The sequence below is a fragment of the Lissotriton helveticus genome, chromosome 5_1 (genome assembly GCF_964261635.1).
Source record: "Lissotriton helveticus chromosome 5_1, aLisHel1.1, whole genome shotgun sequence".
Classification (NCBI taxonomy): domain Eukaryota; kingdom Metazoa; phylum Chordata; class Amphibia; order Caudata; family Salamandridae; genus Lissotriton; species Lissotriton helveticus.
The window spans coordinates 1,731,119,479-1,731,136,030 of record NC_136065.1 but is presented as its reverse complement, the minus strand read 5'-3'; the positions used below and the strand labels follow the sequence as shown (position 1 = coordinate 1,731,136,030).

At 44.7% G+C, this 16,552-nt stretch overlaps 1 protein-coding gene across 7 annotated transcripts in view; it reads right to left on the bottom strand.

The window, feature by feature from the left end:
- Positions 1-16,552, bottom strand: part of LOC144753804 (uncharacterized) — a 2,685,544-nt gene that overhangs the window by 2,138,634 nt on the left and 530,358 nt on the right. For all 7 annotated transcript variants that reach the window (XR_013594537.1, XR_013594539.1, XM_078641375.1 and 4 more), the window contains one exon: positions 6,985-7,056. Coding sequence is in view for 3 of the 7 variants with exons in the window: in XM_078641375.1 (XP_078497501.1) it covers positions 6,985-7,056 (72 nt within the window). In the remaining 4 variants the exon portion in view is untranslated. The remainder of the gene's footprint in view (positions 1-6,984; positions 7,057-16,552) is intronic.

The window sequence follows — 16,552 nt, the reverse complement described above, 5'->3', positions numbered from 1 at the left end:
AAATGGTGACTGTGAATAGGTGGAGATATGCCCCACCGGATGATCCGGCATGTGCTTTAGATAGGTATCAGATGGATAGATCTGGCTATCTTAGGGCACTTTATTCTTGTACAAGGAGAAAGCAGTTTGTAGGCCCCACTCAACACACGTTGCAGATATGGAGATTGGCCAATTCTCGTTTAGGTTGGGCAGACAGGCTCACTAGAATGACACCGCTGTGATATTCACAGAAGCTGGGTATGTTTTGCCATCACCCGGGATTCGATAAGTGGGATATGATCGGTATTTAGACGGTGGGCGACTTGATTAAGAAGGGTAAGATCCTTCAGTTTGAGGAACTGCAGAAGGCTTACCGATTGGCGCCCAGTGAGGTCTTTCGCTATCTACAAATAAGGCATGCTTTGATGGCGGCGTTCCCTAGCTGTGTCGACAGACCGGAGTCTTCTCCCCTGGAGGACCGTTTGTTAGATGACAGTTGCACACCAAGGCGACCTCCCTCACTTATAGGAAACTTAGGGGCCCATTAGGATGGCGGGAGGACTTTGCCCGCCCTCCATCCTGTTGGTGAAAGGGACCACCCGCCATAAGGGCGGGGGTCCCGTGGGCAGCATTAGGATGCGCCCGTCACAGTGGCGGGCACATCCTGCATTCCTACCATTGTGGCGGGCGGTGCACTCAGCACCGCCCGCCACAATGGCAGGAAGGCATGCTGTGCACTTCCATGCACAGCATGGAAGGCACCGCATGGTGCCTGCCATGCTGTGCATGGAACTGCTGGGAACTGCTGGGGGGTACCATAGGTTACAATCCTTTGTAACACTCCAGAAGAGAAGGCAAAACACCACACATCTGACAGGAGAAGCAAAACAACATAACACACACACCACCACCACCACCATCACACCAGCACCAACAATCCCCCAGCACACAACACACCTCACAACTCAACACCACACCCACCACACACACACCTGCACCCACAAACACTGCAAACACCAACCACCATGGCAGCAAAGAAAATGCCAAAATTCACAGAGGGTGAGTTGACAGTCATGGTCAATGAGATAGTGAGAGTGGAACCATAACTGTTTGGTAGTCTGGTCCAACAGACACCATTAGCCACAAGGACACAAATATGGGAAAGGATAGTCCAAAGGGTCAATGTAGTAGGGACCACCCCGCGATCCAAGAAGGAGATCATGAAGCGGTGGCATGATCTCAAGAGGGTTGTCAAGGAGAAGAGGAGCAAGAACTGGAAGCTGGCGAACCGGACTGGCAGTGGCCCTCCCATCCCACAGAAAACATTCACACAATGGGAGGAGAAGGTGCTTACCATACTGCATCCTGAGAGTCTCACAGAAGTAGCTGGGGGAACAGAGGCTGGAAAGTACAAACAAATGGCAACCAACACACTGATAAGTGCTTCCTTGCACAACCCATACACCATTGCACGGTTCACCCTCACCTAACAGGTAGGCAGCCAGCCTCACTGGGAGACATGTTTGGGGGTGGGTGGCCTGCACTACCACTCCCAGTATGCCCCCTGTCCCACACTACAGCAGCATGGAGGCCTCCCCCACCCAGGAGCATGTGTCAGCCATTGCACTGTTCACCAGACAGACTTATAGATAGGTAGCCATCTTGTTTTGGAGGATTGTTTGGGGGTGGGAGGCCTGTATCACTACTCCAAGCTTGCCCCCTGTCCCACATGCCAGCAGCATGGAGGGCTCCCCCACTCAGGAGCATTTGTCAGCCATTGCACTGTTCACCAAACAGACTTACAGGTAGGTATCCATCTTGTGTTGGAGGACTGTTTGGGGGTGGGAGGCCTGTATCACCACTCCCAGCATGCCCCCTGTTCCAAGCCCCAGCAGCATGGAGGCCTTCCCCACCCAAGAGCATGTGTCAGCCCTTGCACTGTCCACCCTCACCTAACAGGTATCAGAATCTTCCTCAGAGTCCAGCAACTTGTCAGGGACCTGTAAGGGTACTGTTTGAGGTGATAGGCATAATGGAGATGAAGGTTCTCATCCAGAACCGCGTCTCTGAAACAAGGAAGGCTTCGGCGTTGATGTAAAGGCCGTAGATGGTGACCAAACCTGTATGGTGGTATATGTAGACAGTTGCGGCATCGACGGAGGAATCATCGACGGGCTAGTCGATGAAGGCATGGATATTGACGATGATAAGGTCGTCGTCAATGATAAATTCATCTTCACCGACTAGGAAGGTTTCGTCGACGACTGAGTCTTCGTCGATGAGGAAGGTTTCGTCGCCGACAGAGTCTTCGTAGACGATGGAGCCTTTGTCGACGCTGGAATCTTCATCGACGATGGAGACTTCGTCGACGATCTAGTCGTCGACGGTGTAGGTGTCGTCGACGAGTTTGTCAACGACGGAAAGGTCATCGACGACGATGGAGCAACCGTCGACAGGGGTGTCGACGATGAAGCTGTCGTCGACAGTATCTTTTTAAGCTTGGCCGTCGACGGGGCACTGACGATGGCAGTCGAAGATTCTCTCGTCGACGAGATAGGCTTGACTGAGGCATAGACCGTCTTTGACGGAGGAGACACTGTCGACACGATCATCTCAGGTTTAGGTGAAGAGAAAGTTACCGTAGACGTAGATGTAGCGTCGACGGAAATCTTCGTCAACGAAGGGGTCGTCGACGGCGCCGTCGACGATAGGGTCTGCTTCTGAGGAAAAGTCTTCACAGAAGTTGGTTTCTGAGATACATTTTTGGTCGCTCTTCTCGAGGGTGTGGATGGCAAAATGTTGCTCTTAGCAGGGGGAGTGGCCTTAGTGATGGAAGGCCTCTCAGACCCCTTAGAAGAGTGTTGCTTCTTCACAATCTTGGCCCCAGGAGAAGATAACACCTCTTCAGCAGCTCTCTTCCTAGAAGCTTTAGTAGACCCAGAGGTAATACTGCCTACCACAGAAACAGGATTATCTTGATCCTTGAGCGTTTGTAGCCACAAAAGCAAGCGGTCCTCCCTGTCCCTGAGGGTCTTCTGAGGGAAGGTCCTACATATCTTGCAGTCCTTCACCTGATGGTCCGGGTACAGGCAGTAAATGCTCTTTTTGTGGGGATCTTCAGAGAAAAGCCGGAGCTTACCACAAGACTCACAAGTCCTGAATAAATATTTATTTGAGGAAGACATCCTAAAATCAAGGAAACTTGAAGGAAAAAGAGAAGTACTGAGCAGAGCTCAGGGAGACTCCCTTCACACGACGTGCTGTAGAAAATCTGAGAGCCTGGGCCTCTGGAGAGGACTTTCTGGTGGGTGCTGTCGCCTGTTTGGCTGCAGTTTGGACTATACAAAATTACTAGGATAGTCATGAGTGTGGAAGTTGTTTCTATTGTAGCTTGGGCTACTTTACTTCCAGGTTGGTTATTACCACATTTTCTAAGGATATTATTGCATATTATTGCTTTTTTATGTACCATGGGACTCCCACTACGACGACAAGGAATGATTCAGGCATGTGAATCTATGAAAGCACCCCAATACTGAAGAAGAACAGTTGCCATTTTCTGTAGGATACACTGGTTAAGTGGTGTGGTTAATACATGGGGTTGTTTCATTGCCCATCTCACTTTTCCAGTTTACTGCTTGCATGAAACACTATCCTGTATGAACTGCTTGGGAGCAGGTATATTCATGAATTGTGGTCCTTACCATTTGTGTTCTGTTGTCAGCAAGCGGAAAAGGAAGTTTTCCTTACAGTGAGGATTGTGATTCTACAGTAGGACACTCCCTTGTCTGTAACTAAGTAAACTTGATGATGCCTGCAACCTTTCGGCCCCTAATGTGGCTTGTTTTTTAAAGGGGACCCAGTCCCAGCTACTATTCCCACAATAATTCTGTTTTCTAACTGCAGTTATCTTATTCTAAATAACCAAAACGGCTGTGGTTTATGAGCAGGCGTCCCATAAATAGTAACAGTTTCACAACATGATACATGTTGCAGTAACGTACTGTTTCCAACCGAAACGGGATTGTTGATAGTTCACTGTGGCCTTCCATGCCTACTTTGAAAACAGATATCAATAAGCTAAGTAGACTCAAAGAGCTATTGATTCAACAAGAAGTGGCTCAGCATCATCAACATCAGCTTGTGAGTCCTTCAAATTGCAGGTGGTGAGAACATTGAGTGAGATTCAGTCACTGCTAAACACAAATCTCCGCCTATGGTTTGGAGAATTAATTCACCAGATATTTAATGGTTCTGATACAGTGTCCTGCCCTCTTTTTTAAGGTCGTGGGATCCAGCCTTGTCACCTCATTTCAGACTATTTTTGGAGTAATCCCAGCTTTTATTCATTCTATTTTTTCCACTGTATTTGGAGGGTTTCCCCCGATGCTCCCCTTGGTTTGAGGCGCTCTTTTACATCTACTGCTGCTCCGTAATGGCTGTTTGACCTGTGGTACTGCCAAGCCGGGACCAGTTGCAGTTGTACAGTGATCGGATGCAGCAGCTTTTTAGCTTAATGTCATTAGAGGCTCTTGACATTGTCTATTGGCTGACCTTCTATTATGCCTACTTCACCAGCGTGCAACCTGTGTTCCAAGGCCTCCGGTGCCCTTTTCAATGGGCCCAGGATGTCTGCCTGTCCACTACGTCACAGGCTGCCTTGGATTGGGAACTGTTGATGGGTCTGTTGATGTCCCATGACCAGGACTGTTCTGTAGTAAGTGCTTTGTGTATGATCTTGCACTTGGACCATCGACAGACTCGAGTACCTGTGCTCGTTCACAGCACCTCTTGGATCAGAGTTTTATTGAAATCAATGCAGGTTGCTCTGAAACGCTCCTGGCTGTCTCTGGATATGAGGAGCATGTCTGCTCATTCGAATTGCTTAATTGGATCATGTACCTTTTTAATATTGAAGGTTCTGACAGCTTGTTGGAGCTTATGGCATTCCACTTATCCCGCAAAGTTTTGGGCCCACAAAATACAATGTGATAAGCAAAAAAAATATTTCTCTTAATTTGGCTCCATTTTTCAGTCCATTGTGATTCTACTTTGGATTTGAATTGCTACTTAGCCTATCACCAAGACACTTTGCCTCTGCTTACCTCTCATTTCTATTTTAGTCCAGGGCTACCGACCTGACCAAAGGGAGGGTGTCACATGGCCCCTGGAGACATTGTCGTCTTCTCTAAGTTAGCATGACCACGCTGCAGACTGTCCGCTGCTTGCGCACATCATTACACAAGTTTATTTTGCAAATGCCTCTATCAGCTGTATTCACACTCTACAGGTTCCTGGCATTTAGTCGGAACACTGTGAGCAAGGTCGATCAAAAAAGCCCCTTGTTATTCTGTACTGCCCAAGCCCTAGCACCTACACAAAACTAATTGATGCAGATATTGTTTGGGAATAAGTACTTTGGTCTTATTGGAATACACGAATAGGTAGCACACACTTGGAGAGGGACCTTTCTATAGACCGAGGTGTGGTGTCTGCAGATAACTCCCAGAGATCTTCTAATATAGATTCATTCAGCTTCTATACAAGGGGAGGGAATTTAGTCTACACTGTCTTTTCATGACAGTTCCTTTCATGATTTACGGACTACTTGCTATGGTGACCGTATTTGTGTTATGCATTTTCCTGCTTATTGTGCCACGTGCACTGCATATTAGAGTATGTTAGTTAAAATAAATATTTGAACCTTGTTGGTGTCCCTGTCAGATCTAATGTGGATTTGTACAAGACCGTGAGCGAAAGGGTATGTCTTGCAACCGCGATTCCAGAGAGAGTCTGGGGTATCTAATCACTTGTTTCTCTAAGAGTGAGTAGAAGAGCAAGTGAGACACTATAGCTAGTCGGTTCTGGGCTCATGGTTACTAAGGTGGTAGAATGACTCAGTCCCATAATCCTATGTATAGTTCTGTGTTTGTGCAGAATCCTTGCAACAACTGATGATCCCTAATAAAGGCTAAACCGGTCTTGCTTGTGTTCTGGTACAGAAAGGGCCTGACTTGGCAGTTCTGGTTGGCCTGTTTTCACTGAAGCATGGTCAAGACTAATTTGCATTTGATTCAGTCCAAACGAAAGTGGCATGGTGTGCAAAATAACAATGCGTCTTCAAGTAATTACCAGTAGATAAGCTTAATTCAAGAATTCCTCAATCACTTCTTGGTATACATAAATTACATTAGTGGCATCACTAGTGATATTTTATGTGAACAACCAAGCCTGTAACTTATAGATCCATCAATTTTGGTTTAAGCAGCCTCTGCACTACAGATAAAAGTTACTGAACTGATTAAACTAGAATTTAAGATTGCTCTATAGAATGGACTAATAGACCTGCAGTTGGACTGGGAGAAAGTTCTGCAGATTCCAATTTTGTCCTGCTCCCAAAAGTGAAGCTATGGGAATAGCACAGGACCTCACCTTACAGTCATTTGCAGTGAGTTACAGCCATATTGACACGTGGAGCAGGGCTTACCCTCGCTTCACACAGCCAAGGCTAATCACAGAGGTTAATACCCATAAAAAACTGGCACAAAGCTTGCTAAAGGCCAGTCCTTGAGCTCAATCAGTACTGTTCAAGTCAAAAGGAACTGCATAATACATCATATAATTATAGGGGCTTGGCGTAGTGTGTGGCTGAAGGCTGCAAAGTACAATTATACCATCTTTGGGGCTGCTGTTCTCTCCTTTCTTTTTGGCTTTCTGCAAAGACAGCAGCTACTCTGTGAAGACACTAAGTTTAAATGGTACCAATATTAAATAGCAGCTAAGGCTCTTTGTGACTAGTGATAAATGAAAGTACCCACAACAGATACTGCCTGGTTGCCAATGACTGCCCCATGACTAAGTTAAAGGTGTCACAATCATCCTGAGGTGAGGACTTCAAACCATTTAGATCAATAACTGCGTACATACATCTATCAACGATCCGGTTAAATGACTAATTACAATATACATGAGAACATTATGTGTATATTAAAAATAATAACTTACATTGACTGGAGAAAAGGAACTGGCTCAAATATGTGTCTATCAATGGTTTGTATTTTATTGCATGACAAATCCCTGATGAAATAAAAAAATAACAAGAATTATCAACATGGAAAACAGTGCAACCACAAGAAAGATTATACTAGATATTCTGTTCTTCGAAGAAGCTAATATTTTCAAATAGTATAGGCTCTTGATTCATATCTGGAAAGTTTATTTGAAGCAGAAATGGACACCAGATTGTATGTGATGAACTGGTATACACCTGATGTACCCTATAGTGGAATAGTGTTCTAATAAGGTTATAATGAGACCAAACATTACCCATATTGATACACACAGAGGAAAGACAGCACACCCTGCTTGAGAATTAAGAGGAAGAGTGTCTATCTGTGTGAAAAAAACAGTAAACATGCACCTAAAAATATAGAACCATGTAATAATAATTTTTAATATTTAACCCCAACACTGCTAAAACATGCAAGTCTTCAATAAGTACCATGCCCGTTTTTTAATATATATTTTAAATCATATATTTGCTGTTAAACCATTGATACCTTATTTGTATTATGATATTGTTGTGGTTTTAAATAACTTAAATAATAAAGAATTGATTGCCCTAGCAAGTCTTCATTCATATCCAGTGACTAACATAACCTAATGTGTACTTGTAAAGCGCACGTTGACCCCTAACGGGGTATTTTGGTGCTGAATAACAGATGTTCATTGTTACCCAACTCAATGATACTCATTTTATTGACCTCAGATGGATGAAAGGCTGGAGGACATACCAGGATTTGAACCAGTGACCATGAGGTCGAACACAGGACCCCTGCAGTGGATGCAGTGGATGCATTAGTCCACGGAGCCACCAGACCCGGCTAGGCAGGCATCAGGGACTCATATTGACAGAGTGCTTCCTAACATAGGGAAGCACCTTGACCAATACTCACTGTGACCAAGGTTCATAAAAGGCGCCAAAAAGATGAAAATAGTATTGATGTAAAGATTAATATTTCATACTGTGAGGTAATAGGAGGGGTAACTGGCAGTCGTACCCTTAGCACAATATGCATCTTCAACTAGTTTTTCCAAGGTTGTAATACTAGAGACAGAAAAAGATCTCTTTCCACACAGCAAACACTTGGTCTTCCAAGCCTCCACCTAAAGTCAGGAAACATGAATGAGATATCACAATTTCAAAAATGTTAGTTAACTTATGTATAGGGACCCCTAGAGCTGATGTTAGATGCTATTCTGTTATTGATGCACTATGAGGGTTGCTGCTGCTTGCTGCCAATGCAAGAACCTTTGCTTTTAATTATTATTTTGCCCACAGCCTAATTTATGTGTATTATAGAAGCTCTTTGCTTAACTTCAACAGGGATTTTTAGTGCTTTTTGCCATTTTACTTTGCTTTTTATATTTGGTTTTTCACGCTTTTATTGTATTTAGATTCTTTTTCCAAGCAGTTGAGCAGTTTGAGTTCCCATTGCTCTTCATAGTTTTTCCATGTCGATTACTGCTCATCATTGGCTCCCTAGCAAAATGCACCAGTGCTCCCTGCCAAAATGCACGGTGGCGTTTTTCACATCAATGCTGGAGCAGACTCATGCAGCAGATACAACAAAGAAAAGCCTATCTGCACACATCCACACACTGTCCACAACTAGTCCCCCAGACCTGTCCATTACAGCAGAATTGAATATGCCAGTTTAGAGCTCCTCAGCTTATTGATTGAAACGTTAACCACTGTTCCTACTGTGGAAATCTCTCTTATTATCTGTGGTGTGAATCCCTGTCACCATATCTCTCCATGTAGGCTTGTCCTCTTAACGCCAATGGTGCCATCGCTTGCACACTGCAACCTGTACGGCTGCACAAAATGATTGTAAAGCATTTGAAAGACTTAGGTGGCAATACTTCTGCTATAGAGCTAAAGCTTCTTATTCTTCTGCATTAAAAAAAAGAAGAAAATGACAGGGGTGTGGCTTGGACTCCGAACATGGGGGCCGCCTTCTGATACCACTCTATGCAGTTGCCTATAATTTGATGTAACCCTAGACTGCATCCAGGCACAGACGCTACAGAATCAGCTTACGGGCACCATGCCAACCTGCTGAGGTGGAGCATGCGAGTTATGGCAACGTGGCCAGGCCTCCAAACTGTTTGCTCGAGGTGAGCAGGCGTGCCGCGGCTGAGCGGTGTGGCCATGTGCTGTGTGTCGAGGCAAATGCTGTGGTCTGATGTGCTGAGGACTCTTGGGGTCAGTGAGCGGATAACTCGGTGTGCTATCTTGGGACCCCTCCCCTTGGACTCTGCCGGGGACTAGGTGAAGCCATGCAACATTGAAATTCTCACCAAGGAAGTTGAGCTTCGGCCCTGACAATGGGGGCTGAACAGCACACATGGAGATGAGGCAGCAGATCCCAGGTTGATTTGTGGCTGCGAGGCCTAGGTTGTTGGCCTGTGTAGCTGCGTTGACAGGATCTTTCCCCCCTTCTTAATATTCCTTCCCCCCCTCCCTAGTCGCGGGACGCATTGGACTTCTCCACTGGGGGCCTGTACATCTTCTGGGATTGCGTTCTGGTTGGAGCCTGGAAAAGCGATCTGGGACCTTCATCTACTCACCGAATGAGGCATGATTTGGCCTCAGTACCAACCTATATGCCGTCCACGAGAGTAGTACTGTAGTGTAGTTCCTATATTCGCAATAGGCTTTGCGCATTGCAATAATATACACTATAGATGAGACATAGGACTAAGGTCAGGTTGTCTCTATCAAGTATCTATCTATTAAGTATATTAAACTTAATTGTGTGTGCTGACTTACTCAGAGGTCACTAGAAACGTTCTCGAATAAACAAGAAGGGATTAGTTTCTGACAACGGCATAAACATGACAACTTTGTTTCCCTAGGACTGGTCAAATATCTTCAGAGTCGTGGAAACAATAGATAACTATTTCACTCAGTCAATTGTGCATGCTTCGTTTCTACAGAGTTGCAGAGAAATAGTGAGACAGGCGTTTTCAATAAAAGGTTTATTGAACAGTCTTCTTTCTCATGCAAGAGAGGTGAACTGCTACAATCGTTAGACAGAATGCAAAGTATAATGTGTACAGCGAGAACAGTAATACAAATAAAACTGTAATTGCATTGTCTGCAGCTATGACATATATAAAAATACATAATAAATAGCACAGTCTAAAATACTCGACTGTGGCTTCTAAAATACACCTACCCCAATGTACCTAACTTAGGTCTAGTACCAGGGAAGAACTAAGTGTTGCTTACCGTAAGTTTTAGTTCTGCCAAGAATTGCCAAAGGTTTCTCTACGTTCTAAAAAGCTCCATACCTGAATGAAAGAGGTTGGTATCTCTATCTCGGGACTCGATTTCCCAACACCCCACAAGGGGAGTCAGAAACACTGGAGCTGGATTCTCGGCAGCTTCTTTGTCAGTGCGTCAGCTGGAGAGTCGGCTTCCTTCGGCACTTGCTGTAGCGAGCTGCGTTGGACAAGTAGGTAGTCGAACTGCACCGAACCACACTGTGCTTTGCCATAGCAAGTGAAGCTATATTTATACCTTGAATGTGTTTAGGAATGCCAGCTTTGAGGTAAAGTCGGCATATGAACGTCATGGATGAACCCCTAAGGAATACTTGTTCATGCATAACACTGAGTTTCTTGGAGAAAACAATATCCTGGCTAGGGGAAGTCCCTTCTGCTTAAAAGTCTGGTTTTCCCAAAAATCGTTGTGACCTAGATGAACAGATGGTAGAAGCCATGCCTGTATTTGGGTAGCATGGGCTATGCCTAAATAAGGGCTGGATTTCTATGCCTATATAAGGGCAATGTGAATTGTACCTATATAAGGGCATGAATGGGGAAATTCATTCGGAATCTAAAACTCCACTTTCTTATGTACGACGTTACTAAATTCTAAACATGTTTAACATATCTAACACATATCTACACATGAAGTGTGAAAATTCACCCAAAAATGCATTTGAACTGGTTGTACACATAAACAATGCATTGATGCTGTACACAGTTAAAGTAATGTTTCATTCAAAGCATATATGTTGACTAATGCTGGATGCTAAATGAATGAATCATGAAGATATACATTTATGAAATGGCTCGTAAATACAGAAGAAAAAAAAAGTCCGAAACCATTTCATATCAGATTCCATAAAACTGTTTGTATTTTGACAAGGTAAAATATTGTCTCTGGAAGAAATCAAAGAATTCTTGTTCTCTATGAATAGTTTTACTTTAAGCAGATTACTGTGTGGAAAAAAATGAAAAATAAAATTTTGGAGAAAAAAAATTAATCATAGAAAAAGGTTCTTGGTTTTGTGGAAATTAAGGTCAAATTCAAAGTCTCTCAGAACACTGTGTACCATATTCAAAAGTCATGTGTTAGAGCTTGGATAAAATATGAAATCTTCTAAGTCTGTAAAAAAGTTGTCTATCATTGTAGGTGACAGCTGGATTACCTCATTCAGAAGATTAACTGCACATAGATGTGAAGCATCGCCTTCAGCATTGATCACATTAGCAATGTTCGAATTGGATAGTAACTGTGTGGCTAGAGGTTTCCTGTTGTACCTCAGCATCAGCATTTTGCGTCTGTGAGATCTCAATGAATGCCGTCATCAGAATTGGTAGCCGCTGGGGACAATGCGCATGGGCCGTTTCCGGGTCCGGCAAAGTATCAACATCCGTTTGCATGACTGATGGGAGTGTAAGTAATTTTTTTTATTGTATTTAGTTAATTAAAACCTTTACAATATTGTAACAAAAAACACATGATTAAAAAAAAGAAAAAAAAGAGGACAAAGTCTCAAATGGTTAAAAGGAAAACTTTCTAAGAGTCCATGTAATTGAGGTGTTTGTGAGAGGGGAGAGGGGGTTCTATGGATCAGTTCATTATGCTTCACGCATCCGGCTTCAACACTATAGTATCGTGTTTCTCAGTAATTTGTATTAGCTGCATTGACTTTTGACAGAATCTTGCGGCTCTACAAGCTGTCTGCAGTTGTTGGCTGTTCAGTGCTAGCATGACAGCCGAGCGGCATGATCTAATTTTAAAAAAACGGAATGCGTGAAGTAGAAAGTAGCGTCTCAGATTTTTCAGAGAGGGACAGATGCATAATATGTGCAACAATTATTCTTCCTTTTGTCCACATAGTCTGCAGTCAGTGGTCGACCATGTTTGCTTCCATGCTGGTGTATGTTCTTTTAAGGTGGAGGTGCCCAGCCGTAGATTTAGAAGTCTTTTGGGCGGCCGTGGATATATGGTTGACTAAGTAAGGTTGAGGCTCCATTTTCCCATATGTGGCCAACACCGTCCACCCGTGTTTTTTATTCGCTGTTGCTACTTTATCTAATAGCCATGATCTTTGCTTTGCAGCTCCGTTAGTCACTTTTTTAAAAGCAGCGAAGGTTTGGTTTGTATTCTATGCCTTTTCCAGATTGAGTTCTGACAGGGCATTCACGCAAACTGTGTTCCAGTCGTTTTTGGATTTTCTCTGGTGCTTCATCTCCATCCAGCACAGACCCATGAGCGTGTCTTCTTGAGCTGCTCTTAGTTTCCAACATGTTTTTAAAATAGCCGCTTGTCTGACTTGGTGCTGATTTGTTAGGCCGAATTCCAGGCGGATCTGCGATTGGGATACGAACCTCGGAATGTGGAAAATATGTTTGAACAGCTCTGACTGTTGCGTGTTCAAGAAGTTTGCGTCCTTACACCTGTACAATTCCGACCTGTAAGTTAGAGATGGTAGAAACTTGGCAGCTATTACCTTCAACAGGTGCGACTTGGAGGGGCAATTCAATTTTGTTTTCAGTAGGTTTAGTGCAAAACGTAATTTGTTTGCCTGAGCCTTTCTGTACAATTGGTGGTCATTCAGAGTCCATCTGGAGTCGACCACTATGCCCAGATATTTGTACGAGGCAGTCTGCTCGATGGTGTTGCCTGTAATGTGCCATTTGAAGGGTTTTTTCCCTAATCGCGAGGCAAAGCAGACGATCTTTGTTTTCTTGAAATTAATTTGCAGGCCCTGTGCGCTGATGTAATCGTGGAGCTTAGTGATGGAGCGTTGGAGGCCCATCGGGGTCTGGCTGCACAGAACAATGTCGTCTGCGTACAATATGCTCCTAATTTTATACTGGGCTAGCTTTGGTGGGTCGCTTTCTGTCTCCGCGATGCTCTTGTCCAGGTCCGCTGTGAAGATGTTAAACAGCATTGGTGCCAATACGCAACCCTGCTTGAGGCCAACATGGGTGGTTTTATTCTTACCCAGGTGGATGAGTATAGGTTGATAATTGCCCGCAACAGCTTTGGTGGTATTTCCCAGGTGGCCATTTTTTGCCATAAGGCCTCCCTCTGGACTGTGTCGAACGCTGCTTTTAAGTCGACAAAACACGTGTACAGCTTGGTAGTTTTCTCCCTTGCTTTGTCGACCAAGAGGTTTAGCGCCAGCAGGTTACATAAGGTGTTGGTTCCAGGCCTAAAACCAGTCTGCGTGATCGGGAGGATTTTTTTCATACGTACCCAGTCTTCTAAGGCCGTCAGCACATTTGAGGCGTAGATTTTGGCCTCGACATCTATGAGCGCTATGAGGCGATAATTAGATGGATCAGATCTTGAGCCTGCCTTGAAGATTGGATGGAGGATGCTGCCTCTCCATGATTGAGGAATGCATTCTGACTGAAAAGCAATGTTATATAGGGGGGTGAGATGTTCCGCCCAGAACTGACGATCTTGTTTGAACAAGGCGTTCGGTAAGCCGTTCGGTCCGGGTGCGCCTTTTGATCTTAAGTTTTTTAGTACTATTTCTACCTGTGATGGCGTTATCCAGTTTGCAACAAGCTGTGAGTCCACATCTTGGTTGTTTTTTGGGTGTGGGGTTTTGGGGGTTGGGCTCCATGCGAGCGTGTTATTGCATTGTGTGTGTTCTAGGTACTGTATCCAATCATCAAATTTAGCTTTGTTGTTGGATTTGCTGTGTGCTAATAGTGATTGCCAAATGTCGGTTTGGTGTTTAGATTTTTCTAGCCATACTTCTTTTTTGTAATTTTGCCTTAGTTTGTATATTTGATTGGTTATGTCTTCACCCGTAATCTTGGGTGTCGCTTGTGTTTTTCTGATTTCCTGGTTTAGAGTCCTTTTGTTGTATGCTATACGTCCCAGGGACACTTGAGGGGCTTTGCCCGAGATTAATTGATGACTGCGAGGTTTGTTGCCAAATCTTTCTATTAATGTTGTAATCAAGTTTTCCCAGTTGTCCACGGGTGATGGTGGGTCGTCTCCGGTCGCATCGGTTTGGGCGTTATAAATGTGCATCATTATCTCTTTGATGTTATTGCAGTTCCACACAAGTCTCTTGAGATTGTAAAGGCTTGGGGGTTCGGTCAAGACTTTGTATGCTGCGGCCCTCTTATGTTGGAGGCTGAATTCAAATGCTTGTACACTATAGTCGCTCTCCGTTCTGTGTATGATTTTGTAATTTACGATGAATTGCAAGACCGATAATTCCACAATGGTATAGTCCAGGACTGAATGAGCTTGTTTTGCAATTCTGGTTGAGGCTGCTGGTTGGTCTTGTGCGAAGCGGCCGTTCAAAGCGATCATTCCCACCTCTGCGAACATCAAGGCGCACTGTTGGCCGATTTTGTCCTTTTTTCGATGATTAGTGACAAGGCTTGGGATTGATCCGCCTTTCCATTTATTTTGAGACCTGGTTAGAATATTGTCTTTTTGAAGCAAGAACATGTTCAAGTCACCTGACACGACTATCCCGGCCTGCGGGAAGATGGATTGCATGGATTTGATGAGGGCTTTTAAGGTCAGGATTTTCTCCACTTTGCTCTTGGAGTCTAAGGGCCCGATGTAGGTCGGTCGGTAACGGCCGAAAATCGGTATTTTCGGCCGTTACCGATTGGAATTGAGCCATCGGGATGTAGGAGGCTGAAATCCGACAAAATCGGTGAAATTACCGAATCGGAAAGTGACCGAGTCGGTAAAATCCCGAATCGGAAAAAATAAGGAATCAAAAAAATCTCCGATTCGGTAGAATACCGAATCGGAGATTTTTCAGAATCCTTATTTTTTCCGAATCGGTATTCGACCGAATCGGAGATTTTACAGAATCGTGAACGTACCGATTCGGTATAATTACCGAATCGGTGATAATCCGATTCGTTGTGAAAAGCTGAAGATTGAGATGTAGGTAAGCACTGAAATACCGAATTTGCCTCAAATTCGGTATTTCAGATTCGGTAATTACCATGGATTGGAATCAGGTGGTAACCAGGTGCAACCTATAAAAAAGGACCCAAAATGCAGTTCTACTTGCAACATGGCAGCTTTCTATGTCATAGCAAGACAGCTACGGCTACAGCAGGAAGGAGAGAGGGAATGGCAGAGAGAGGAGCAGGTGTACAGACAGAGGATCACCCTGTCCATGCTCACTGATGCAGAGATCCTACAGAGGTACAGGCTGGACCCAGAGACCATCAGAGACCTCATTAGGGACCTCAAACCCCTGTTGCAGCACCCCACCCCAAGGGCACACGCAATCCCTGTGCATGTGCAGGTGCTATGCTGCCTACACCTGCTGGCGTCTGGCAGCTATCAAAGTGTAGTTGCTGTGGCAGGAGGGGTGACCCAGAGCAGCCTGTCAAGGTTCTTCCACAAGTTCCTTGACGCCATGATCCAGAGGATGGACCAGTACATTTCCTTCCCTGCAACCCATGCAGAACTGGTACAGACTAAAGCTGACTTCTACCAGATGGCAGGATTCCCCCACATCATTGGCTGCATAGACGGCACACACATTCCGATTTGCCCCCCTGCTGACACGGAATACGTATACCGCAATCGGAAGTCACGGCACACCATAAATGTCCAGGTGATTTGCAATGCCAAGGGTGTCATCACTGACCTGGTGGCGAAGTTTCCGGGGAGTACCCACGACTCCTATATCTTCCAGAATAGCGGAATTTATGCACGGCTGATGGCAGGGGAATTTAGTGAAGGATACCTCCTAGGTAAGACACAGTGTCAGACCCCCATAACGTAAATAGCAGTATGAAGTACATGTATGCATGTGAGTAATGTCACCCCTTTTCCTTCTAGGCGACAGTGCATATGCCCTCCGCTCGTTCATTCTCACCCCCTACCTGAACCCCTCAACACCCAGCCAAACGAGGTATAACCGTGCCCACAAAAGCCCGAGGAATGTAGTGGAAAGGACCTTTGGCATCTGGAAGAGCAGGTTCAGATGCCTGCACAAGAGCGGAGGTGCTAGACAATATACCCCCATCACCTGCTGCAAAATAATTGCTGTCTGTGCAATGTTGCACAACCTTGCAGTCAGGAAAGGCACTGAGGTTGAGTTGTCCGACTACGAGGACCCTGACGATGAGAATGCTGTGCCACTACCACTACCTGCTGGAGTGTCTGCACCAAGTGACGGCAGATACAGGCGTGAGGAGATAACAGCCAACTATTTCTGAGTGAGTACAGATGCACAGACAGGTCAATGTATGTTTTCAAAAA